General features: G+C 43.2%; 1 protein-coding gene across 1 annotated transcript; it reads left to right on the top strand.

The window, feature by feature from the left end:
* Positions 1-3,514: 3,514 nt before the first annotated feature.
* On the top strand, positions 3,515-26,269 carry LOC108922621 (olfactomedin-like protein 2A). The gene is made up of 8 exons (XM_018732846.2): positions 3,515-3,783; positions 17,272-17,535; positions 17,837-17,944; positions 18,759-18,941; positions 19,030-19,288; positions 23,563-23,832; positions 24,015-24,194; positions 25,314-26,269. Exons 1-8 carry the CDS (start codon positions 3,712-3,714, stop codon positions 25,916-25,918), a joined length of 1,941 nt encoding a protein of 646 aa, XP_018588362.2. The 5' UTR covers positions 3,515-3,711; the 3' UTR covers positions 25,919-26,269.
* Positions 26,270-26,674: the final 405 nt, after the last annotated feature.

Raw genomic sequence — 26,674 nt, 5'->3', positions numbered from 1 at the left:
GTGTGTCGCCATCGCGCTGTTTCAGAGACATCGCGACACTTAGAACCACAACACACGGGTTTCCAGGGAACCATGGGGTATGGTTAGGGTTAGGGTTACCCTAACTCCTAGCATCTCGGGATTTGCAGGGTTTTATTTTTCACTTTAACACATTGTATTTCTTTAACGGCTTGGGCAAAGACAGATCCCCAGTCGCCTGGCCTGCCAGATATCGATTCTTTTGTACCAGTTCGCCGTGTTAAACTCACCACATAAAACACGGTTTTTAACACCCCACACAACATCATGATGATCATGATGATGGATACACACACTATTTTACATGCATTCGGAATAGAAATTACCCAGAGTGATGGATACATTTTGGTAAATATACCATCAGATTTTACATTAACACTTTTTACACAGGTGTGTGTGTGTAAATGAGCTTGTGTGTGATCAGCGCTGTGCTGTTTCAGTTTTTTTAACCCAGGGCTCGTGACAGAGTTGTAACTTTTTATACATAATATGATAATACACTTATAAAATATGCCAAAGAATAAAACAATTCTACAATTTGCTATGCAATTATACTGAAAAAAGGTTATAAATAGTTATTTCTTATATTTGATTTACATACTGTTTTAATATAATTTTAAATTGCTTTACAATAGTTCTGCAAGCATAGTCCTTCACTTGTAGCGCCTCACCATCTATGTGCGTTCAGGATTGATTATGTAAGCCGTTTGCCTTGAGATTTTTTTTTTTCTTCGTTTTGCAAAGTTTCAAAGTTTTAATCCATTGTCCCGTTAATATACAATCTGCTATCCGAACTGCACCAACATTACACCACAGGGCCAAGAGAGACAGATGACAGTCCAACAATTTATCTTTTTTGGTTCTGATAAATTCTTGCGAGAGCTGATGGAAGACGAAGAGGCTCCGAATCGATCAACACGAATCAATGCCCTTAGTTTTCCTAATCGTACAGCGAGCGGAAAAAACGTGCTTTTCGGTGAGTATCATAATGGAACGGAAAAGTACTGCAACTGGGTCCAGAGAGACCACGACACGTAAAGGAAAAATACAACGGTATGATATCAGGATTCACATTCACACATATTTTTGAAGATTCTCTTTTTTATAGTTGTTTTCATATTTCCAGTACAAACAAACAAAAGTTTAATTTGGGTTCACAAATTGAATTCGATGTCTGTAGTGAGAAACCTGTGAAAGCTAAATCTCATTGATTATCATTTGAAAAAATGACTGGCCACTGACTGGACCAGAAAATGAGATTAAATAAGGAAAAGGAGATTAAAGTGAGTTTACAGTGATGATGACATTATGACCTCAATTATGATATCGTACTATCTCTGTCCCTCGTTTTAAAGTCTAATCAGTGAAAATCTTGCGCAAGCAGACACAGACCTCAGTGTTCTGTAGAAGCGTCTTTAACGAAAGTCAGAACTGTAGCCTGTTTTGTTTCTACATTTGCTCTGTTGCGCTGATTTTTTTTCTTTTTTTTAAAAAAAGAAAAACCGAAAACCATCCAAACTTTCATTTTACAAGTAGGCGTTCAAACTTTTTGTGATTTTCATAATGTTGCGCTGCCCTCTTGTGGCAACAAAGTGAAATGGCAGTAAATTGTAAGTCTCATGGTCAAAGGTCTGTTTAGTCAATAAGATATAAAAGTTTAATATATACATAAAAAGATTTACATAAAACCTTACGTTACGTATTTACATAAAACTTAAATATTTATAACCAAAACTGCAAATAAAGCTTTAAATTAAATTTATGTAAATTTAGGTGACATCCATGATAATTATTTTTGTCACAGAAAATGCTCAAAGTTTTACTGATGCCTAACAATCAATAACAATTCAACTTGGGGGTGGGGGGGTCACTTTGGAACATTGAAATTCTCTGTCTCACACACACACACAGACACACACAGTTACACACACACAGAGGTTAATACTTCATTCACCAGACGCTGTAATCCGGTACAAAAGAAATTAACATTCTATGAAAACAACGAGGAATTGATAATGACATGTCCAGACAGATTAGTTTTGAGCAGAAGTTGAACAGTTCTGGAAAAAAAAATAGAACAGCTACAACAACACCAACAACAACACCAACAATAATAATAATAATAATAATAATAATAATAAATGAAGGAAAACAATAATTTGTATGAAGAAGGATTATAATTAAATTCCCACTGGTTTCAAACTGGGCTGATCACAAAGACACCAGCAGAGCCCAGAGAATAAATGCCCAGAAAAGTAGTAATATGAAGATTTAGCCCCCCCCTTGTACATATTAGACTGGAAATAAGCCTTAGGAACAAAATATTTGGCCTTAAACATAAAAATCACATGAATTTTAAATCGCAAGAGGGAAGTGGTTTCCACGAGGCTAAACCTGAAACATACACACCTGGCTGTACTGCACATTTATAATTTTCTTTTCGAAATGTAACGACATTATTATAAGTTACCTATTCTTTTAATTCATTCATTCATTAAATTAGCTATTACCTTAAAAAATGTAGGGATGTGGTCAGGAATCATCTGTTCTGAGTTGTATGCGCCTACTCGTGCGATGAACATCGGTGCATAAAGTGGAAAGAAATAAACCATATTTACTTAAGAATCACACGTCTGCAACTATGTCTCTCTTTCTATTAATGTAATGCACAAATTGTATTTTCTCTGAGATGTACGTCGCTTTGGAGAAAAGCGTCTGCTAAATTAATCAATGTAAATGTATTCAGCGGTACTTTAACAATACCGAGTTATTCCAGGTGGGGGCAGTAGAACACTTCATTTACATTTACGTCCATATTTACATTCACATGTATTAATCGTTCTCAAAGCCGACGTGCAACAAAGAGCAACGAAAAGTGCAACAAAGAACTTTAGATGCAAACACACGGCTTGTTCGATATCACTGTTTTCTTGGTAGAGAAATTTAAGGAGCCGCCTATGACTGAGACTGAGCTTTATATCTGCTTTTAAGATGTTACTTTTTATTTATTATGCTTGGAGTTTCTAATAAAATAATAAAGGATTTGTAGTTTCTGCTTAGTATCCAACTGTCACATGTTATCTCGCAGTCCATTACCATCCATGTGTCTTTAAATAAATCCATATATACTATAGGTATTTGTCTTTTTTTAATATCGTCGGAAGTTGCTACTAAATTACAACAGCAAGAATGAACTTAACTCCTTGCAACTACTAGCGGTGTATTTTCATTCATGCAACTTTGTGATTTTTCTAGATGCGATTTCGTAATAAATATATATATATATATATATAAAGAAAGAGAATAAAACAGTTAGATGAAGAGCTCGTCTAACTCCAACTCCCACGACCCCTGACATTTCTGTGTGTAGTTTTTATTCCCGGGCTGGCAGGGCGCCGATGCCGGATTCGCTCCGCCCTCCACGTGTCCGAAGGCGCGAGGAGGAAAAAGCGCGTCTGCGCGCGCGCCCGCTCTTTACTGATAAGGGTGTCTCGCGCTGGGCTGCTCTGGCGGCGGGAGAAGCGCATCTGTCGGAAGAGCCGAGCGTCCGACCGGCCACCTCTGATATATTCCTTTTACTTCGCTGGAACAAATTAGCTGGGGAACACTGCAGTTATTATTACTCCTTTTTTTTTCTCATTTCTTGCCCGGACCAAAACTTATCATCCTTGGGTGCCTGGATTTTACGCAGAGATGTGGAGATCATGTACAAACACGATCGTCTGCCTGTTGGTGGTGTGTCAGCACGTCACCGCACAGAGCAAGGTGAGTGAGAGCGCGTGGTGCGTTAATAATTAATAATTGTCACATCATCGCCTTTACAACCACCTGTGGAAATAAAAAAACCGTGATTGATGCGTCCATTCAGGTGAACCTCACTCCTCCTTGAGAATGAGGAAATGCAGCCATTGTGTTTCACAATATGTATAAAATATACAGTGCAATTAAAATAGTTCGTACTTCATTTTGATCTCGTGTACTTGTATATTCAAGAAAATATTAATTATATATTTATCTGCTGATTTTCAGGTATGCATTACTGTATTTATTCATTTAAGCTATTAAATGTAATGGCCTCTCTAGCCTAATACCTCATATCGTAAATGATAATAGTTATGAAATGATTAATTTAAGACCTTGCTCGTCTGTGTGCACAGTGCAGAATACAGTGTTCGACGCGTCTCTATAATACGAATTATGAATACGAATTAACCTCATGTACTTGTGGCTATGACAAAGACCCCCCGCAGCTCGTCTGCGCTTAGCCGTGTCTTCTTCACCCCACGTGTGTGATGTGTGTTTCGTGCTTCTCCTTGATCGTGATCATCACAACAGGGACCTGCACATGATGGGCTGGATTCGCTGGGCTGTGCGGGGGGCGCGACGTGGGCCAGCACGTGCCCTACGATAGGAAACACAAAGAACATCGGACTCTTACAACTTCAGTACAATATTCACGAATTCAGATCATAGTTCCAGGGCCGTAAGGACGTCAGACAACAAGTTTAACTGGAAGGCACCCGAATTCCGAGAGATCACAGTGTTTTTCAAAAAGCGCGCAGACGTTTGAGTGCAGGTGCTGAGGTCGAAGTCCGTGCGCGCGGGCAGGTGTGACGGAGCTTCACCTGCGCAGCTCCGCGCGGGTCAGGTGGGATAAACTGAAGCACTCGTCCGGCTTTTGCAGTACCAGAGGAATGTGGCCCTAGCGAACAAAAAGAAAAGGACACATCATGTGGATGCCCGATTCTCCGGAGAATTAACCCTTTCATGTGTTCACACTCCGGAGCGCGCGCGGAATCCGCCGGCTGTCAGAGCGGATAATCCGGGGCGCGTCGCGTCTCCCAGCGCAGCGCTCACATTTAGAACAGTGGCCCCACCAGGTGTTTTTAAAGCCGAGCGCGTTTGTCCTTTCAAATATTATAAATGATATGCGGTTAAAGTTTAATTCTTAAAACATTTTTTTCAACCCAGGATGTCTGCCACCTTAATCGATGCTTCACTCACTGCAGTAATCATGTGCAAAGGGAAGGTCCGATTTTCGAGTGTGTAAATGCAACCAACCGTTATCAAAAACTGCTTGTCCCGAGCGGGATCGCGGCGAGCCGGAGCCTATCCCGGAAATCACAGGAGTGAGGGGAAACACCCTGGACAGGACGCCAGTCCATCGCAGGGCACCCCAAGCAAGACTCAGACCCCGGCCCCTTCATGAGAACCGGACAAACCCGCTGCGCCACCACACCCCCTCTGTATACAGATGCTGAATATTTTTCAAATGATGAATGCAGTAAAGAAATGATAAATTGCTACAGAACAACAGAATAAAACTGAATAGATCTCTCAATTCTCTCATTGCCGCACATCCAAGTTCCATTACTTTTCCATTCCCACCCTTAGTTCCCACTCTGTATCACAACCTCAAAAAGAGGAGGAACTTTTTTACCCTTTCTTGTGGTATTTCCGGGGTATTATAGTGTCAGACCACAGCAGCTGTTCCAGGTCTGTCCTCTCTTAGTCAGCTGTTGTGCTGCGGTACCCACATTTTTGGTGGTTGTGACACATCCTCTGTGATCCCTACCGCAGGATGACAGCTGAGCAGTGAGGTGTTGCTGAAAAGGGTTCAAGATGAAATCCCGCCCTTGGTCTGTAAACACTGCCATTGTTCACACTGCTGCTGAAGCACCCAAGAAACTAATCCATAGTGTCTTTACTTTCATCACATGCAGGTGCTGACAGTGCGAGACACTGAGTTACCATATATGGGCATCAAAGTTTCTTTCGGGGGATGGATTAGGTTTAAAATTTCATCACAGTCCATTTCACAGCACCCCATTTCCAATCCACAAACTGACAGTTTCTGTTAATAAAATGGTGTGGGAATGAGAACTTTCCATTAGTTTCCTTTGTTCTGTTTGATCTGAGTGACTTTGATAGACTGTAGCTCCCTTTATGGGTATCCACACCCTCCAGTTGTCTCCATGATCGTGTGAGCACAGTGGCAGAGAGCAGGGAGAGGAGGTGGAATAGAATGGACCTCAGCCACTGGGCGTGGCACTTCCCATGCACCCCCCCCCCCCCAGCGCTTTGGCAACAAATGGCTCTCAAGAGGAGCTCTCACACAAGACACAAACAAGAGCTGCTTCTGAGGGAATTGTCCATCCTCCTCTGCTGTGTCATTTATTTACCCACATTTGCACAACAGAGATTTTAATTCAGAACTTCATGATTGCACAGCCCGTTCTTTCAATGCTAGGTTACCAGTTATCCACATGTACTCCATTAGGCTTGTATGTCAGATAGCATAGTGGTTAGTGTGATTGACACGGGCTGGACACTGGAGGGAGGACTCAAAGGCGGGATCGTTCATTATAAAAACGAAGAGGTAAACCAATGCTTGTGGTTGGGGACTGGCGTGGGTTCAGAATCGAGGCGTGAACATTGTTCTGAGGGATGATCTGTGATCGTGGTTGATGAGGCGAAGGTGAAAACCGTTGGAAGCTGGGCTCAGGGACGAGGAGGTGGGCAAGAAAGGGAGCTGCAAGGTGAAGGTGAGCTGGTTGTCTCTAAGAGATTCCACGACCTGAGATCGGTGGGGTGGCACATTTTATACCCTGCCCTGCTGATAAGCCAGGTGTTTGCGTTTGGGGTGTGGTTGTGGGCATGACAGTTAGTCACCACCTTGCAACTGAGAATCCCAGGATTGAATCTCATCTCCTGCTGTAGTACCCTTGATCAAGAGGTAAAATCGCGAAAAGATACAGTAAAATCCTACTGTATAAATGGGAAAAAAATTGCAAGTAACAGCGTACAAAGTTAGCCCAAGTCAATTTGGAAAAGGCATCAACTAAATAAATACATAATAGTAATAATATAACATGTAGGTTTAAGAATGGCATCTCTATCTGTCGTTATGTATTTTGCCATCTAAATGTCCGCAACACATGAAAAATGTAGCAGTCCATTTTGCTGGACACATCCTGCCAACATGTGGTGAGTGATTGCTGTATGCCCACTTTCAGGCTGGAGGTTATTGGACTGCAGCCTTCCAGACCAGTGGTTCAGAAGTGGCCAGGACCAGGAGAAGTGGCTTGACAGCATGGGAAGAGGGTTTTGCATCTATGCTGAGTTTTAGCTGTAAACAAGCTTGGGTCACCATGGAGACACTAAGAAAGGTTCCAGAGAGGCGAGACAACCCTCTCTTGGGGAGGGGTTGAGGGGTGGATTGTGAACCTGAGGCGTGGTGTACATCAAGTGGTTGGCTGGTTCTGCTGCCAGCAGGAAATTAGGCCAACAATGGAAAACAATACCTCAAAAATTGTGTTAATTTCCCGTCTTGAAGTCCGTCTGATGACAGCATGTTTACAATACCTGAAATAGCAGATTTGGTAAATCAGTCATGTGGTGTCATTTGCATGTCTCAGTGGTGTATAGTATCTCTGATCTTTTTTTTGGGAAGGGCCAGCTGTTTCACACTCTTTCAGAACCTCACCACAAGCTCGGGGAGAAAGGAAATACAACCCAGACACAGACATCATATTGTTCCAGAAAGGAAGCTTATGTTCTTTGCCCTGCCTCTGTTCCCTCAACTTCTCTGTATGACAGATTGCTTCTGTGAGCACTTTCTTTGACATGTCTGTGTGGCATGACTCTCTAATGTGGTCACTGTATCCAAAGTGTAGGCTCCATTCCTGTGTGGTGTGTCAGTGGCCTTGGACTTCAGATCATGTCCAGGTCCTGATGTGAACACTGATCTTTATTTCCCTGTTGGCATTCTGTAGACACACCAGTATTTTCATTTTTCTTAAAAGATCTAATTTTTCCATCTATATTACAAGATGCATTTCTGTGCCATCTATCCTTTTATTCCAACATATATTCGTAGAGGTGGTCCTTGCCACTTAAAAACCACCGAGACTCATATTGCCATCCAATTAACCTTATTAATGTTGGCTGTAATGTCTATCGCGACTGCTCCGTCAGCTGTACGATATTTTTTGCTGGCTGCATTGCTGCAAGGCTCCATATTTCTCATTGAATCCATCAGTGTGTCTGTTAGCGATTGCGTTTTATTTGCAAAAGTGTAGTTATATTTACAGCACATTTCATTTGTGATTCCATTCAAGTTACTTGAGTATTCTTGTGCTGCAGGGAAAAGAACGAAAGAAGCGACAGAACACAGATTAAGAAATAAAAGTGAAAATAATAATGCAGTATGAAAATATAATATTTTACTGTACTCATATTATAATTCTATATTGACTGGCATCCCATTCAGGATGTAACCCCCTTAGCTTTGTGCCTGATGCTTTCGCAATAGGCTCTGATTCAAGCATTTATTGAAATTGGATGGATGGATGGACGGATGGATGGATGGTGGTGCAGTGGGTTGGACCAGGTCCTGCTCTCCTGTGGGTCTGGGGTTTGAGTCTTGCTTGGGGTGCCCTGCGATGCACGCCTGGCGTCCCGTCTTGGGTGTATCCCCTCCTCCTCCAGCCTTACGCCCTGTGTTGCCGGGTTTGGCTCCGGTTCCCCGCGACCCCGTATGGGACAGGTGGTTTCAGATGATGTGTGGATGGATGGATGGATGGATGGATGGATTCATCTGCATGAGTATCATTTTGACATGCATTATCTCTGAAATAACATAACAAATGACTTTTATCCAACAGAGGATTAATGCATATTATAAAGGGATTTGCCACTTATGATGAAGTAAATGCTAGGTCATCGGAACAAAACCCTGTCATAAGTGAAGGGACACCTGTACGTACACACACATGCACACACAGAGTTCCTTTAAGATGGTTCTTAGAGAACTTCCACCAAGACTCCAAGACGGTATGTCTTGGCAGAGTAGGTCTAATTGATATAAACACCATTATGAGTTCTCTGTCTGACCACCAAAGCACCATTCTGGAGACCAATTAAAAAGGAGCCACAGTGGAGCAGGCAGTGCGCTCGCATGGAGTGGCACTTAATGAGACCTGGGCACCGTATCAAGACCTGAGAGTGAAATAAAGCTAATTATCTGTACCATTCAGGCCCGAGTGCCGGAGGACAGCGGCAACTGCTCGGCCTTCCGATGTAAAAACAACATTCCACAGTTTCGGATTAGGTTCACTTTGATCCGACGCCTCGTGCCAGGAAAGGCCCTCTCCAAGCAAAGACGTCTCTCATTTTTGGATTTTTTCGACCCTGGCTCCAGTCTCCAGTCCTGGATCCCCCTTCTTCAGTAGTTTTGCTTTAAGATCATAACAATGTTTAGTCACTGTGGAGATGCTTTTTAATCCAAACTGATAAATTCACCTTGTTCTACAGATCAATGTTTTGATGAAACACATCTGGTTCAATACCCGTCATTTAAGTTTTTGGAAACTGAAATGGTATCTGTACAGCTTCTTGCAGTTTTCCCCATTTATATTCCAGGTTAGTGGGGGGCATGGTGGCATAGCGGCATAGCGGGCTTGGCCAGGTCCTCCTCTCTGGTGGGTCTGGGGTTCGAGTCCCCCTTAAGGTGCTTTGTGATGGATTGGCGTCCCGTCCTGGGTGTGTTCCCTCCAGCCTTACCCCCTGTGTTGCTGGGTTAGGCTCTGGTTTGCTGTAACCCTGCCCAGGACAAGCAGCTTCAGTCTGTGTGTGATATTCTGGGTGTTTTTTTTAATTGGTGTTCCTTCCACAGAGAGGGGTGCGGTGGCGCAGTGGGTTGGACCATGGTCCTGCTCTCTGGTGGGTCTGGGGTTCAAGTCCCGCTTGGGGTGCCTTGCGATGGACTGGCGTCCCGTCCTGGGTGTGTCCCCTCCCTCTCCAGCCTTACGCCCTGAATTGCCGGGTAGGCTCCGGTTCCCCTTGACCCCGTATGGGACAAGCAGTTCTGAAAATGTGTGTGTGTGTGTGTGTTCCTTCCACTTCTTGGAGAACTTCCACCTGTAACTGTTTGGTATGATGCCTAAACCCTTAACCAGTATACCACCTGAAAGTTTTTAGTTAGAACCTGAAGCAGAACTTGCCAAGCTCTGGCCAAGTAGTTGGGGCAGATTCTTGAAAAGGGTGCCGTACAGATGGAGAGTTGTTGAGGGATCGGGGAGGAAGGTGGCTGATGAATATGCAGCCGAGAAAGAGAGACCACACTTTTAGACCCTACTCAAGTTCACAGCATCGTCTGAGGCAGGATGTGAGCCTGGAGATCCACTTTTTCTTTCCCTAGTCTGGGTTTCTCATGTCACTTTCTCTTGTGACTATTTCTCATCCATTTTCAGTTACTGTTACATCTTTAAATCTTGCCAGCATACAGTACATCATTCCATTCCATGCCCTCAGTAGCTCTAGGTATGTTTTTGGCAATCTTTTGTTTCAGCAGAATAGCAATTTAGTTGTCCTGTTAATCCATACCGCAAACTGTGGTGAATGCATTCTGTTTGGACAGACAAGATTGAATGCAGCTGTACAGCAGGTGGTGCAGTGGTTAGCACTGCTGTACTGGATGGATTAAGACCTTAAAGTTTCCCACCTCCTGCTGTGAAACCCTTTAGCAATGTACATCTGTGAAATGGGACAGCTGAGAGTGTAGTGGGTGGTGATGCTGCTTTTAGACCCACAGGTTCAAATTCTTCCTCTGCCTATAGTACCCTTGAGCAAGGTACTTACCCTAAATTGCTCCAGTAAAATTACTCAGCTGTATAAATGGGTAAATAACTTTAAGTACCTTAACAGTGTAAGATGTTTTGGAGAAAAGTATTAGCTCAATGAATGTAAAATGCTCCAGTAAAAATTACCCAGCTGTATAAATGTGTGGTCTCATGCTCAAAGGTATCACTCAAAACTGCTGAATGTCTCTACATTTAAGAAAGGTCTCAAAACTCACCTCTTTTGGACTCAGTTCTCCTCTGATCTCATAAGTGCATGATAAATGTCTAAACGTTCATGTTTAATTTTTGTAACAGTTTGTTTAATAATGGAAAACTTGTATAATGTATACTAGTTAATATGGTAGAATGTGACAAATTGACTATACTCAAGAATCATGTGTCTGCATCAGAATCTCTCCTGTTGATGTAATGCACTTACATTTACATTTATTCATTTAGCAGATGCTTTTCTCCAAAGCGACGTACATCTCATACAAAATACACTTTTTGTATTGTTCTCATGCGGGGAGTGGTGGTGCAGTGGCGCAGTGGGTTGGACCGGGTCGTATTCTCCAGTAGGTCTGGGGTTTGAGTCCTGCTTGGACTGCCTTGCAACAGACTGGTGTCCTGTCCTGGGTGTGTCCCCTCCCCCTACGCCCTGTGTTGCCAGGTAGGCTCTGGTTCCCCGTGACCCTGTATGGGACAAGCGGTTCAGAAAGTGTGTGTGTGTGTGTGTGTGTGTTGTTCTCTGAGCTGTACATTGCTTTGAAGAAAAGTGTCTGATAAATGTAGCTCATTTCTTCAAGCATCATCTGCTCAGTTTAAAGAGAATCTGAAAAGACCTTCCAGGTAGAGCAATGAAACCTAACATTACAATGTTTACAGTAGTTCCTAGGTTCATTCTACTACAAAAGTATTTGTAGCTTGATGGGTTAGTCTCAGAGCTGCAGCAGTGAATTTTCCCAGATCAGAACACAATCTCAGAGGCATTTCTAAAAATAAGAGCACGTGGAAGTTCAAACCCTCTGACTTTCAAATGAAGACTACATCGGTAGCGCTGTCAGAACATCGTGAAGCACATCTCTTAGTGTTCTTGGTTGTTGGGTTGCTGAAATGATGCATACCTGTATACATGAAGAAGATCCTGGTGTATTCATGTGTTCATCACTTCTACCCACCCATCACACTCCCACCCCCAATTTGATCAAGCAGGAATTTGCCAAAATTATCTGTACATTCTCAACTCTGAGCTACAAACCTCTCATTCCTGTGTTACCATGGCACCATCAAAATCAGTCTTAAGCAGTTCGATGTGGGGCTACAGGACAATAGTGGTGGAGTTTGAGGACCTGTAGGGACATAGCCCCTCCCAGTGGGGCTTGATCTGCCCATACATTGCACTGTGTGTGGAGTGTCTGTTAGCCGGTTGCCATTTTGTCTTGCGACAGTCCCGGAGGCCACTTCCTGTCCTGTTCTTGGGGGATCTTCACTCACTGCTAAAGATGAGGTCTGGGTGTAAATCTTCTGCTGTGGAGGTTAATGCAACCTCCCCCCCAGCACCAAGCCGACTTCACCGCAGCTGCATTCCTGCACTAATGAGCTCCTGCTCGCTTCTTTGCTCTGTTGACTTTAATGAGGCTCTTCACCTAGGGAGCGGACGGACGTTCTCAGCGCATTGAGTCTGAGTGGAGCAGATGGCACCAGCAAACAGCCACGGAGCAGATCCAGACCCGAGTGGGTCTGAAACCTTTATGGTGTATATATTCCACATGTGTGCAACCAGGGTCTGATCAATTGCTCGTTTCCCTCCATTTTTTTGACCTTTGGCTTCCAGGCATCAACAGTTGCAGCCAGCAGCTCTGCATAGGAAATGGTGCTTTTACTGAATAGAACTACAGCAGTTTTTGAATAATTATTTTATTTTATTCAATTAGTGCACGCTTTTCTACAAAGCAACTTACTATGTTAAAGTAGGAGAATTACTTCACCAGTTATACGGCAGGGTAGTTTTTACTGTATTCATTCAGGATAAGTACCTTGATTGAGAGTACTACAGCAGAGGTGGGATTTAAACCTGGGTTCTTTCCATTTAAAGACAGTGGCTAACCACTATGCCACCTGTTGCCCACCACTTTTCATGTCAGTTTTAACAGATGTGTATTATGTTTTGCTTCTGCAGTTTATTACTGCATTCGTTTTTCCATGCATGTGTCTGCAGCCATTAAGACCATTAACCTATTGAAAACATGAAGAGCTGCTTGCGAGTTCAGTCTCAAAGTTATGTCCAAACCACCTGGCTGCAAGTCTTATTAGTTAAATATCATGTTATAAGTGCTTCTTGACTTATGGCCATCCAGACTTAACATCAGCCATCCCGTTAACCTTATTAATGTTTGGTTGTAACATCTACGATGACCACTCCATTTGCTGTGCGATAACACTGGCTGGTCGCGTCACTGCAAGGCACCGTATTTATTTTCGTTTCCAGCAATGTGTCTATAAGCGACTGTGTTTCATTTACAATGTTTTATTTACAAATTTTCCTTCAAGTTACTTTATTCACAATGATCAGCAAGTGAAAAAGTGTTCAAGTGGTACTGAAAAGAAAAAGCACAATAATACAGATTTAGAAATGAAAGTGAAAATAATGGTGTATTTTGAAAATATAATTACAATGCTGTACTGTAATACACACACACATTTTCTGAACCGCTTGTCCCATACGGGGTCCCGGAGCCTACCCGGCAACACAGGGCGTAAGGCCGAAGGGGGAGGGGACACACCCAGGACAGGACACCAGTCCATCGCAAGGCACCCCAAGCGGGACTCCAACCCACTGCGCCACCGCACCCCCTGTACTGTAATACACACACACACACACACACATTTTCTGAACCACTTGTCCCATATGGGGTCGCGGGGAACCGGAGCCTACCCGGCAACTCAGGGCGTAAGGCCGGAGGGGGAGGGGACACACCCAGGATGGGACGCCAGTCCATCGCAAGGCACCCCAAGCGGGACTTGAACCCCAGACCCACCAGAGAGCAGGACCCGGTCTAACCCACTGCACCACCGCGCCCCCCTTTTTTCTACTGTAATATATTAACCTATATTAGTATTATTTTAACATGAATAATGAGTGAAGTTAGTGCAAAAATATAACAAACTGCTTATATGCAATGTAGCAATCATACATGTTCATTGCATATATTATGGTTTGTATTATACAGTATAATGGAGTTTGGGACTTAATTACTAGGTTGTCGGAATATTATCTACTGTAAATTGAGGACCACCTAGACTTGTCATCAGTATCAATATGTTCTGGAAATTGTTACAGTACAAATATGTGTACATTTGTGAACTTCAGTGAATTTTTTAATTTCATACTGGGGGGTGACCATACTTGGTCATGTTGCAGAGCCCTGAAGCAGCGGTGGTCCTTTGAATTGGAGGTCATGGGTGGGGGCAGTTGTGTGGGTTGAGGGAGAGAAAGAGCACGATGGGTCGTTTTGTCGCAGTCCAGCCGCTGCACAAAGAGGCCTGGTGTGTGAGCATTCCACAGAGGGCCCTGCTCGTGGAGTCAGTCCAAGCTGCTGGGCTTCCCCCATGGGAGAATGTGACCCCTCGTGACACGGGTCGAAGCTGTCACTCTGGGGTAATTATCTTAAGTGCTCCACCCTCCCACCCACAGCCCCAAATGAGGGTGGCAGGTGCTCACTGGTCTTTTAAGATGGAGATCCTCCATCAAACTTATTATCCATAAACCCTGTGTTCATAGGTTGTGTAAACATCAGCCCTGCCCCTTTGCAGCTTCTTGGGAAGGTTGTGGGCATCAGAGAGAAGACAGTCTTCCTGACCTCTTATTAGGACCCTGCAGGATGTGTGGCATGTGTTTTGATGGAGTGTATACCACAGTGCGTCTTCATGCACATCCTGCTGAACATTGCATGGCGTCTGTCCCAGAGTCAACAAAGCATATGAATATTAGATTTTTTTTTGTCCCCCTCCCTTATGATTTAATACATGCCTGAGATTCAAAGACATCCGGTGAGCTGCACGTCTGGCTGTACTTCTGAGAACCACGTGTTTGTTGGCCACAACAGATGGGATCCTTTAACCATTCTTCCATGCCTATGAATTTCAAGATTCCTCCAGTGCTATAAGGGCTGTTTTTTTTTTTTTTTTGTAGCTGCTAGAGTATTCGACCTACACAACCTCTATCATGTGGAGAACGGCACAGAATGATGGATGTAAGAAGTACAGAAAGGGAGAAATCTTACATGGCACAGTCAATAAGTTCTAAGACGGGCAGCCATGTGGCACTGTTGTGTTTGCAAACCATTTACGCATGCAGCGCTCGGTGGGTAATCATAGAACATATTGACTTCACCATGTATTATGTCTTTCATGTGCACCAATATGAAGCAAAAAACAGGTGAGCAGAATAGCGATCAGTACAGCTGTTGAATATATTCAGAATGCAGTCATATTGTTTTGTAATAGATTGTTTGTAATATTCCTTATGATGCTCATACTGTAATCGTGTACAAGTTTTAAAAAAAGACGTAATTTAGACACCTGTCAGCTGGCCCATCTCGGAGGGAACTGTTATTTTAGGACTTGCTGTTGGCTCTGGCTGCGCTCCCAGAGCCGTGCCCAACCCAAACACGAGTTGCTGAAAACATGCCTCATAGCTGGTTCAGTTCCCTATGTTTTAATGCCCTTGTTTGTAATTTAATTTTAATTTGGTGAATACGTTTTGAATTTGTCACAAATGCCTGGTATTGTTTTTATCGTTACGCAAAGGAAAGTCCACTATGAGCTTTCGTGGGTGTGATGAAATGATAAAAAAAATATAATATTTAAATAAACTAAGAAAATTAATAAACTAAAAAATCTGTCAGAGAGGAGTCTTCCACTGTCCCACTTTTGCTGTATTGTGAATGTTTCCAAAAAAGACACTGATTACTGAAAAGGTCATGAAAGGTTATGCATCGTTAGCTGGATATATTCTTTCTGCGAGAGATCTTTCTGCTGAGGGTGGCACAGCCGGTAATGCTGCCTCACAGCACCTGAGTGGTGCGTGACAACGTGGGTTTAATCCCTGCTCAGTCCATGAAGAGTTTGTCTGTTTTCCCTGTATCTGTGTAGGTTTCCTTACAAGGACATACAGTTTAAATGGACTTGTATGCTAAACTTCTCTTAATTTGTGTGGCTACCCTTCAATGGACCAGCATACTGTCTAATGTGTACCCCCCATTGCTTCTGGGATAGGCTCTGGTTCATTGTGACACTGGCCAGAAAAAGTGGTTTTCGAAATTGGATGGATGGAGATCTTAACAAATTGGTCAGTGAAGATAAACAGGTGGAGAAGCAGCGATTCCTGTTCTTGCTCATTATGTTTCCAATCCTGCAGTTGAAGCATAAGAGCTTGTGCTTTCCACCAGATTCCTTCTCACTCACAGGAAGTGGCCAGCAACATTTGAGATTCAGCTCATGTCACACACACAGCCAGTTTCAAGTTCATTGGCTCAAATCAGCTACATGTGCACAGGCACTAATATGCAGCAAGGGGAGTAGTGGTTAGAGCCACCATCTTTCCCTCATAAAGACCCAGATTTAAATCCCTGTAATTCTCTTGATCAAAGCACTTACCCTAAATTGCTCTAAAAATTACCCTGCTACATAAATGAGTAAATCAGTGTAAGCAGGTTTACATTTTAAATTGCTTTGAAGAAAATCATCAACTAATGGAATAAATAATTAAATATGGAAAATAATCAGTGTGTTCCAGTTATCTAGATATAGTTATCAGAAATTTCACCAGTGGACTGATTTCTTAAAACCACTAAAAAGGACTTTAGATCACATTTAATGCAATGGACATGCAAAGTGTAAAACCCAAAATATCGTCAGTCACAGAATTCCTAGAAGTAACGCATGTGATTTTTCATCCTTTCAGTAATTTGTTTTTCTAGGTATATTTTCTGTTACAGTACATGTACACTGTATATATGGGACCCTATATGCATTTTTTAATGTGTAGTTGCATTTGAGCTTAAATTGTATATTTAGTTATTAATGTCTAAGTCCGTGTACAACTGTATTAGATGACAGGTGGACAATGATAGCTTGTTAACGGTGTCACCAGATGTTCCATTTTTTTTTTTTTTTAAATCCCATACTTTCTACATTTGATGATATTTCCTTATCACTTATCACTCAGCAAACTGAGACCTTAGATTTTTCCAAAATGTCACAGTTTATATCCATCACCTGATTTATAGACATCCCACAAAACAGGTGTACTCACCTGATTTTCTGTCTAGTTTTTATGCAAAAGGAAAAATCCTAATATCTATCAAGGCAATCACGTACAACAGCTTACTTTTCTTTCTGAGACTTTTGGATTTGCATGGAAACATGGATGTCAGCAAGGCTTGCCCAGAATCTAACATAACTATTGTAGCCCATTCAACCAGCATTCCCAATAAACTGGGATGAATTTTGATGAGAAAAATGTGTCTTCATCCCTAGGTTTATATTAAACACATGTTTTTGGGTGTAGGTTGATGTTCTACACTTCACTCCTCCATCATATTCTCACCTTCTTGCTCTGCTGTGGCAGATCTTTGGAGAAACGGAGCCGGTGCGCATGACCTCAGAGGGCTCAGACTGCCGATGCAGGTGCATCATGCGGCCTCTGACGAGGGATGCCTGCAGCCGGCTCCGCAGCGGGAGCGCACGTCCTGAGGACTTCTACACCGTAGAGACTGTTAGCTCTGGCTCTGACTGCCGCTGCTCATGCACAGCGCCTCCCTCCTCACTCAACCCTTGTGAGAATGAGTGGAAGATGGATAAGCTGAAGAAGCAGGCACCGGAACTGCTAAAGGTATCTCTTGGGCTTGCTTGGCCATGGATTGGGAAGGGGTACCTTGGTGGGCCTGAGCATAGGGAGGGAGTGGCCTTGAGGTATTCAGAAATGTACAAAGTGGTGGATGTTAACCTATCTCTTCCCTGCTCTTACAAAACTGGAGATCAGTCATAGTTTGAGTATGTCCTTCTAAGTGTATCCCATGCAAACCATAGATTCATTTTGAAGTCCTGATGGTCCTTGGTGTTGGAATCTATGTGTGATTCCCAAAAGCAGGTTTTCCTTCTTCATGGGATTCAGTGAAATATTTTCTCTACAGCTGCAGTCCATGGTGGACTTGTTGGAGGGAACACTGTACAGCATGGACCTCATGAAAGTTCACTCGTACATCAACAAGGTTGTCACCCAGATGAATAATCTGGAGGAGGTAAGCAGAAAGAGAATGAAGAAGAACAAGGCAGGATGGCAGTCAGCTCTACTGCTGTAGTTGTTTTTGTATAACTGCAGATTTGTAGGTTTAACTCCAACTCCAGATATGCCAGTGGAGAACTAACATGTTTTGGGTTTTTTGAATATTGATCTTCTCTAGGTATTCTAGTGTACTCACCCAATATAAAGACTTGCTGTTCAGGGTAAATGGTGTGTTGAAACAATTCCCTCTGTTTGCCTAGCATTCTGCATTAAGACTGGGATTGGCAAATGATCAATTCAAAGCTAAATGAATAAATAGTTACGAGTAAGAAAAACACAGTTCATCGAAAGGAAAATCATGAATTTACACTTTAGAAAATCAGTACAGGCAATGATTTATGTCTTGTTTTTCTCCCAGAACTGGCAGTCAAGTGTGGCTTGATGGAAGTGTGCTGTGTGGTTTACCACACTTAACTCACTGAGCCCGAGTGGTTTCTCTAATTGGAACCAAATGAGGTTTTCAAGTCAGAGACTGAAAGGGGGACAGGCCTGTCGTGTTAATGGTTATCAGCAGCAATGATGACAGGCTGATGTTATTTGAGGTTTTATTATGGGATGTCCTGAAAATCTGTTCACTGTTTAAAATTGACAGGAAAATATTTGGTTAAAATGTGAGAGTAATGACAATTTATGTACTATCAAACTCTAGCAGACCTTAATTTTGCTGTTATGACAGAGATCTAAAAAGTAATTTATCCCAAAACTGAGTTACAAGTGAGTGCTGACAGATTATACTGATATACTTTATAATCTTCCACCGGATTCCTCAGACTATTAGGACCAACCTGACCAGGGAGAACGACTTTGTGAGGGATAGTGTGGTTGCCCTAAAGGACCAGCTGAAACGCTATGAGAACTACTCCGACATCATGGTGAGCATAAAGAAAGAGATCAACAGCCTGGGCCTCCAGCTCCTGCAGAAGGATGCCGCTTCTCCGGACAGCAAAACTCAGGTAAGACCCAAATTTAAGGTTTTTTTTCCAAATCTCAAACTCAAGTGACTGGGCAGCCATTCTGAAGAACATATCATTGCACTGGTAGGAAACGGCAGTGGGAAAAGGCAAAGAGACCACCAAGTACCCCAGCAAGAAGACACAGAGCTCTAAGCCACCCACGAAGCCATCCAAAGAGAAGCCAGAGAAGCTGGCAAAGTCCAAGAAGGAGAGTGCGAGGCCTGCCAAGGCAGCCAAGCCTGCAGATCCCACAGCCAAGGCTAAGGCAGCAGCCCATCAGCCTGGCGTTATCAGGGGCATCACCTACTACAAGGCTGAGGACACTGAGCAGAGCTCCTCCAGCAGAGGTGAGACACGACGCTGTCTGTTTTGAGCTGAACCTCCATTTGTTAGGTATGAGAAATTTAGAATCAAAAGTTAACTGCAGACCTTCAGCAGGAGTGATTCCAGGATTTTTTAAAATGAGGTGGCACAGGGGGGCCAAGAACCAGTCTGGGGGAGGGCACGGGAAGTCTGCCGAAGTTACATTACCTAGGCTAAGCTGGGAGCTTTTGAAGCTGTTATACCCACGAGGATTATCTGTACTAGGGCAATCGAGGCTTCCGCCATCAGTAGGCTACATCACTCAGTTCTGTTGCTGTTATCTGGAGTTCACCTCTGCATGTTATTGCAGCAGAGAACGACAACACCCCAGTCCACATATTTCAAAATATATAACTGAGTGTGTTCATACTATGAACGGAGATGTGGTCTATGGTCAACTCATGTCTCTCCTCCTGTTTGAAAAACGTGGTACTGTGATTCCGCATTGCAAATTAGGCAGGTATTGACAGTGCTCTGATCCAATGGCGTTGAGCATTGTCAGACTGACAGTACTGTAACCCAATAGCGTTAGGGGGCAATCGTAATTCGGAGGGGGTCTTGGAGGGTGCCACCCCGTGCCACCCCTTTAGGCATACCCCTGGCCTTCAGTATGTTTCATAAAATTTATAAAACACCATGAAATGAGAGGCACACTGTGAAGCATGTTTGAAAATATAAACTGTGTACAAAAATACATGACAACCAGATATGCTGGCACATAAGGGCGACATGGTGGCACAGCAAGTAGCGCTGTTGTCTCACAGCACCTGAGTGGTGCGACAGAACGTAGGTTTGATCCCCTCTCAGTCTGTGTGGAGTTTGCATGTTCTCTGTGTGGATTTCCTCTGGGTGCTCTGGTTTCCTCCTACAGTTCAAAGACATGCTGTTCAGGTTCCCCCATAGTGTGTGAGTGATGCAGAAAGAGTGTGTTCTGTTGATGTATGGGTGAGTGAGCCAGTGTAAGTAGTGTCTCTAGCAGTGTAAGCCACCTTGGTGAATAAGGTGTATGGGCTAGCAACACTACATAGTATCCATTGTAAGTTGCTATGGAGAAAAGCATCTGCTAAGTGAATAAATGTAAATATGACCCATATTATGAATGGATTCTTGGTTATTTATTTGTGATTTTAGGGAGCTCAGCTAAATCCTGAAGTTTGCTCATTGTTTTGGATGGGTTTGACAAATGATGTTTAACATCATTGGATCTCGCAGTTGAATACACAGCTTGCTGATGGAGTTGATCTCTTTGCTGTCCCCACCTTCTGTAACACTTCAACTCCATTACTTCGGTACTCTGTTTATTTTTTGATTCTAGCTTCCATGCTCAGTGTTTGGACCCCAGCCAGAATGCTGTCATTTCTTGCTTGGTTGGACTGATTTCCAGTCCCCTTTGGCTAGCATTTTGCCACCCATCTTTACGGTTCAGCTTTTGGGTGACTGTGGGGTGTCTGGGTGTTGGGGATTGGGTGGAAGCTGATCAGTGCTGTAAATGTGCTCTGGAGAAGTGGGCGGCATGGTGCCACAGTTGCTGGTGCCTCACAGCTCCTGGATGTTTATCCAGACATGGGTTGAAGTTTGTGTGTGAAGTTTGCATATGCTCTCTGTGTTGTTGTGGGTTTCCTCAGACTGCTTTGTTTCCATCCCACAGTCCAAAGACATTGTTCAGGTGCGTTGGTGGCTCTAAATTTCCTGTAGTATAAGGGACAGCAGGTAGCATAGTGGTTAAAGCTGCTGCCTTTATGTTTTTTTTTTTTTTTTTTGATATTGCCTGTTGGAATCCCACCTACTGCTGTAGGACCATTGAGTACTAATGCTTAATTGTCAGTAAAAATGACCCAGCTGTTTAAATGTGTAAATCATTGTACGTAGCCTAACATTGGTAGCTGGTCTGGAGAGTAAAAGAGTGAAAGTTAAATGAATAAGTGATTGTATAAGCTCTCTTGGATGTGAGTCTCAGATACTTAATAATAATTGTCCATCACTTTGGAGTAAAGTGTCTGCTAAATAAATAAATCCATTTTATTTAAAAGGATAGTGGTTAACTCTTTATTCATCATAAATGAGAGCGAGCTGGTAGAACAGAGGTGGAGGAACTGAACCATTTTCTATCCTGATGTTACTCTTGAACTAGTAAATCCCAGTTTTACGAAGTAAAAGGGACTACACGTGTTTTGGATAAAATCATTGGCTAATGTCAGTGTCTTTTGATGCTGTTGTCATTGTCGTCTAATTGAGAACTTTTTGCAGACCTTTAACATCATCGGCCTGTATGAAATCTCTTTAACCTGCATTTTGCCCTGTCCTTTTGAGATCAAGACATGGAGATTTGGCTACAGAGGCCTTCTGATTGAGGTGCCCTTGTTGTCGAGCAGTGGTTTGGAACCATGGACCCACGGGGGGTATTTGTCGTACGTAAAGCTTCACGCTAAGACCAGACCATCTCTGATGCTGAGACAATTGTTAAAGCTCCACAGCCATTGTTGTGAAGGACTTCAGAGGTGAGGGGAGCGACTGGTGATTGGCATGTTAAAGGAGGAAGGGGGAAGTCCCCTCAGAGGCTACTGACTGTTGACTTGACACGCAGACAGACAGACAGCTCCCTTCAGGGTAGGACCTCTGTCTGGGGCACATCGGCAACCTCTCCTGCTTGCTTCGCCTGCGCACGAAGACACTCAAACAATACGAGAGCTTCTCGGGCCTTAAGATTTGTAGAAAAGATCTGGCATGGGTTCATCACCCCGGGGCTGTCATTGCGTTAGACTCATGACTGAGCTCAGAAGGGATGTGAACAAGTCCAGAGTCGCAGAGGAAATCAGATGTTTGACAGGGAAGATGGAACAGGTCCTCATATGTCACATGGAGACATGGATATGAACTCATGAAGGAATGCTGCGGTTTGAGATGCACTTCCCGCGAGGCTCATGAAATTTATGTTCTTTAATAGCGTGGGTGAAATATGGACTGCAGAAATACCATCAATGGTCTCGGTGCAAGTCGAAACTGGCATGCATCTTGATAAACGCAAAATTTGGGATTGCATACAAAACGGGGTATTTTTGTGCCAGCAATCAGCTGTCAACCAAGCATTTTACTCAGCCTAAGGACCAAAAGCAGACAAAGGACTCTGATGTGAAGATTGTGCCATATCTTGCTGATATCATCAGTAGAAGATATTGATTAAAATATGAATTTTCTGAAACTTTTTGAAATGTATCCACATGCATGCACCTGTGCAGAATACTGAGCATCAAAAAAGCTGTAAGAGGTTTTGTTTCTGACTTTTCTAACATGAAGACACCACTGTGATCATGAAAAAATATTTTATTAGGGCTTACAGTGTAATTCTTCAGCTTTTGTTTTTATAATGTTTCATCCTGTAGTGAAACGTGGGTTCTTTATAATGTATAATACTGGCGTTAGACACTTATGGAATCATATTCATTGTGCACACTAAAAATAAAATTAATGCATTGCTACTGTGAGACAATTCCTTTATGAAAAATGAAGTAGTACTATGATTAAGGAAACAATTAATGAAGTTTTGTGGATAGATGGATACATTGTGTGAATTTCAAATTAATGTTCTCATGAGAGGGCAGGAATGCATAGGAGATCAGGATATGGACTTATAACCTGAAGATCCATTCCTCCATTGTTCCTGCCTCAGTACCCATGATTAAGATACTTGCCCTGCAATGATAAAAAATTATCCAGCTGAATAAATAGGTCAAACACTGTAAGCTGCTTTAGACAAACATGTGAGCCAAGTATTATATTGGTGCCAACAGAAGACTTACCTGGATTTTTCCTCTGGTAAATGGGAATAAACACCACTGCTGGTAGAGTGTTTTTTTTTTTTTTTTTTTTAATAAAACTTCAACATGCTTGTCTAACTATAAAATAATACTAGGCTGATAGTTATTAATAGCTGGGTTGTGTGGTCTTACACACTCAGGATAGACCACAGAGAGTTAGACATAGTGGGGGCACACTGGAAGTCACGCTATGGAACTCACAGTGGCTCAAGAATACAAGGATAAACAATAGCTGGAAGCTTGTAGGCTATCTGTCATCAGCGCCATTCTTTCATTTTGGCTAGAAAGTTCTGGAAGGTGCTGGGGCACAGATTGATGGAGGGATGGAATTGGCAGAAGGCCCAGGGAAGCAGGATGGTGATCTTGCTGAGGTCCTACAGCAGCCCTGTATGATAAGAAAATGGACCAGCTAATGCTTCCACTTTACTCTTCGATATTGACAGAAAATGCCGGCAGAGCTCACATTGCCAATGTGGACAAGATGGTACAATCAGAGCACTGGTCCCACGGCTCTGATACAATCCCGGACAACACTGTAGCCCCCACAGCAGCACCAACCACCACAAGAATCGCAACCACAACAAGCTCCACCACTAAGCCTGCGTCTTCCACCACAACTATGACTGTAGCTGGACCAGAGAGACCAGCCCCAACCATCGCGCTGGTGTTAGACAACTCTAACAACAGCAGTCGCACCTTTGAAAACCAAGCAGGTACCCCATCTAGGCCTACCTACTTTGCTTCATAGGTTAGCTAAAAAGTATTTAAAATTTTCCTTTTTTGGAGGGAAAACTCTTGGTCCATAATTTTCACACAATAGTTTCTTGAATGGTAGTAAAAAAAAAAACAGTGTTTTATGTACATTTCTACAATGTCTTTGTGTTGTGTGTGAAAGAGCCGGAATGTGAGGGGACAATTGCCTCTGTGGAGCTCCCCAAGAAACACCACAGTTACGGGCGAAACGAAGGAGCCTGGATGAAAGATCCAGTTGCCAAGGACTCTAAGATCTATGTCACGAACTATTACTATGGCAACAACCTCGTCGAGTTCCGGAACCTGGAAAATTTCAAACAAGGTGAGTCCTTTTTTTTTTTTCTTCAGTTGAAATTGTATAAACATGCAAGCAAAACAATACTAAATCTTACATTGCTTTTTCTCTGTGTAATTCTTGTAAAACTGAATTAATGTGACTGTGAATAATATTTTATTTAGCAAAAGCTCAGTAAAAGTTTTTCATAATTCCAGACAAATCAATCCAGCCATTATGGTTAACTGTTTGTCCAGTGCAGGACAACGATGATCCAGAATCTATCCTAGAAGCAGAGGGCATGAGGCAGGGTACAACTTGGGTAGAACACCAGCCAATGCAAAGAAATTTCTTTGGCAAATCAATAGCTAATATACTAATAAATTATAGCTAGTAAAAGTAAAGTGAAAAACAGATGTGATGTCATTTTTTTTTTAGCTCTCATTTCTCTTCAAATCTGTTTTAACTCAGCAACATCCTTACTAAAACATGTTGTAGGAATCCTAATTCATGTACTAGTCCTGTTTCATGTGCACAGGCTTTTCCAAAAATATGCGATTTTTCAGACATTTATTCATTTAGCTGATGCTTTTCTTCAAAGTGACTTACAATGTTAAGTTACCTATAACTACTTACCCAGTGTAACTTTTCCTGGAGCAATTTAGTCTAAGTATCTTAACCAAGGATACCACAGCCCTAGGAAAGGTTTGATTCAGCAATATTCGGATCCAAAGGCAAAAGGTCTAGACACTGTGTTATCTGCTGCTCCCTGCTACGTACTTGGGAGCTGTGGTGACAATGATAAGTAGAATTTAAAGGTGTCATATTTGGTAAGAGGGGGGAGCATGGCAGTGCGGCAAGTTCAGCCACTGCCCGCTCTGTGGCGGGTCTGGGGTTCAAGCCCTGCTCGAAGTGTCTTGCGGTGTACTGGTGTCCCATCCTGGGCGCGTCCCCTCCCTCTTTGGCCTCGCACCTTGTGCTGCTAGGTAGGCTCTGGCTTGCTGTGACCCCGCTTGGGACAAGTGGCTCTTGACGATGGATGGATGGATATTTGGTAGTATTAGGGTTAAATACTGAGCTATAAACAGGTATGTCAGTGACAATAAAACTCTGCCCCCTCACAAAATGCCCCACTATAACATTTCTTTGCTTTATGTTACTGCCCAGGTCGATGGAGCAACCTGTACAAGCTGCCATACAACTGGATCGGCACAGGCCATGTGGTGTACAATGGCGCCTTCTACTACAACCGGGCCTTCACCAAGAATATCATCAAGTATGACCTGCGCATGCGTTATGTCGCGGCCTGGACGCTGCTACATGATGTGGTTTACGAGGACACAACGCCCTGGAAGTGGCGCGGCCACTCGGACATTGACTTCGCTGTGGACGAGAGTGGCCTGTGGGTCATTTACCCAGGCGTGGATGACGACTACTCCCAGCAGGAGTTTATAGTCATCAGCAAGCTGGACCCAGGCGACCTGTCGGTGCGGAAGGAGACCACATGGCGCACGGGACTGAAGCGCAACTCCTATGGAAACTGCTTCATTGTGTGTGGGGTGCTGTACGCCGTCGATGTGTACAATCAGAAGGAGGGGGAGGTGTCCTATGCCTATGACACGCACACTGGCACGGAGGCCTTTCCCCAGCTGGCCTTCGTCAACGAGCATGCCTTCACCACGCAGATTGACTACAACCCTAAGGAGAAGGTGCTGTATGCATGGGACAATGGACACCAGCTCACCTACCACCTCAATTTTGTGGAGCAGTAGCCTTGTTCGGACCCATGGGACAGTCCCAGCCTGCTCCTCGTCCCTCAGCTCCCTCCTACGTGCAGCACTTTTCAGGCTGTTTCGTTCCTGTGCTCTCTTCAATTTGCTGTGTGTGTACATTACGTGTAAAGTTCTCCACACTCAGTCTCTTAAAAGAGACTCCCAGTTTTCATAATTAATTGTGTTTTTTTTTTTTTTTTTTTGCATTGATAAACCCATATAAGACTTTTGTTTGCATTGTCTTTGCTCAAACAACAGGACTACATGGACATTTTAGCAGATATTCTTTCATATTTTTCAATATGAAGAGACCACCTCCAAGCACTTCCTTCAGATACAAAAATGTTTCATTTTACAGCGATTCTGATAGTCGCTTTTGTTTATAGAATTTATAACACACACACACATTTTCAGAACCGCTTGTCCCTTATGGGGTCACGGGGAACCGGAGCCAACCCGGCAACACAGGGCGTAAGGCCGGAGGGGGAGGGGATACACCCAGGACGGGACGCCAGTCCGTCACAAGGCACCCCAAGCGGGACTCGAACCCCAGACCCACTGGAGAGCAGGACTGCGGTCCAACCCACTGCACCACTGCACCCCCAATAACTTAAAATGAGTATCGTAAATTTTGAAAACCTAGAGATAAAAATAAGCCATTTTAATAACCATGTAACTAATCCTTTACAAAAATAAAGGTATAAAACAATGCGAATTTACTGTTGGTGATAACATGACAAAAAAAAAAAAAACTAT

Source organism: Scleropages formosus, chromosome 6 (genome assembly GCF_900964775.1).
Source record: "Scleropages formosus chromosome 6, fSclFor1.1, whole genome shotgun sequence".
Classification (NCBI taxonomy): domain Eukaryota; kingdom Metazoa; phylum Chordata; class Actinopteri; order Osteoglossiformes; family Osteoglossidae; genus Scleropages; species Scleropages formosus.
The sequence above is the reverse complement of the archived record's forward strand: the minus strand, read 5'-3'. Positions and strand labels throughout refer to the sequence as shown.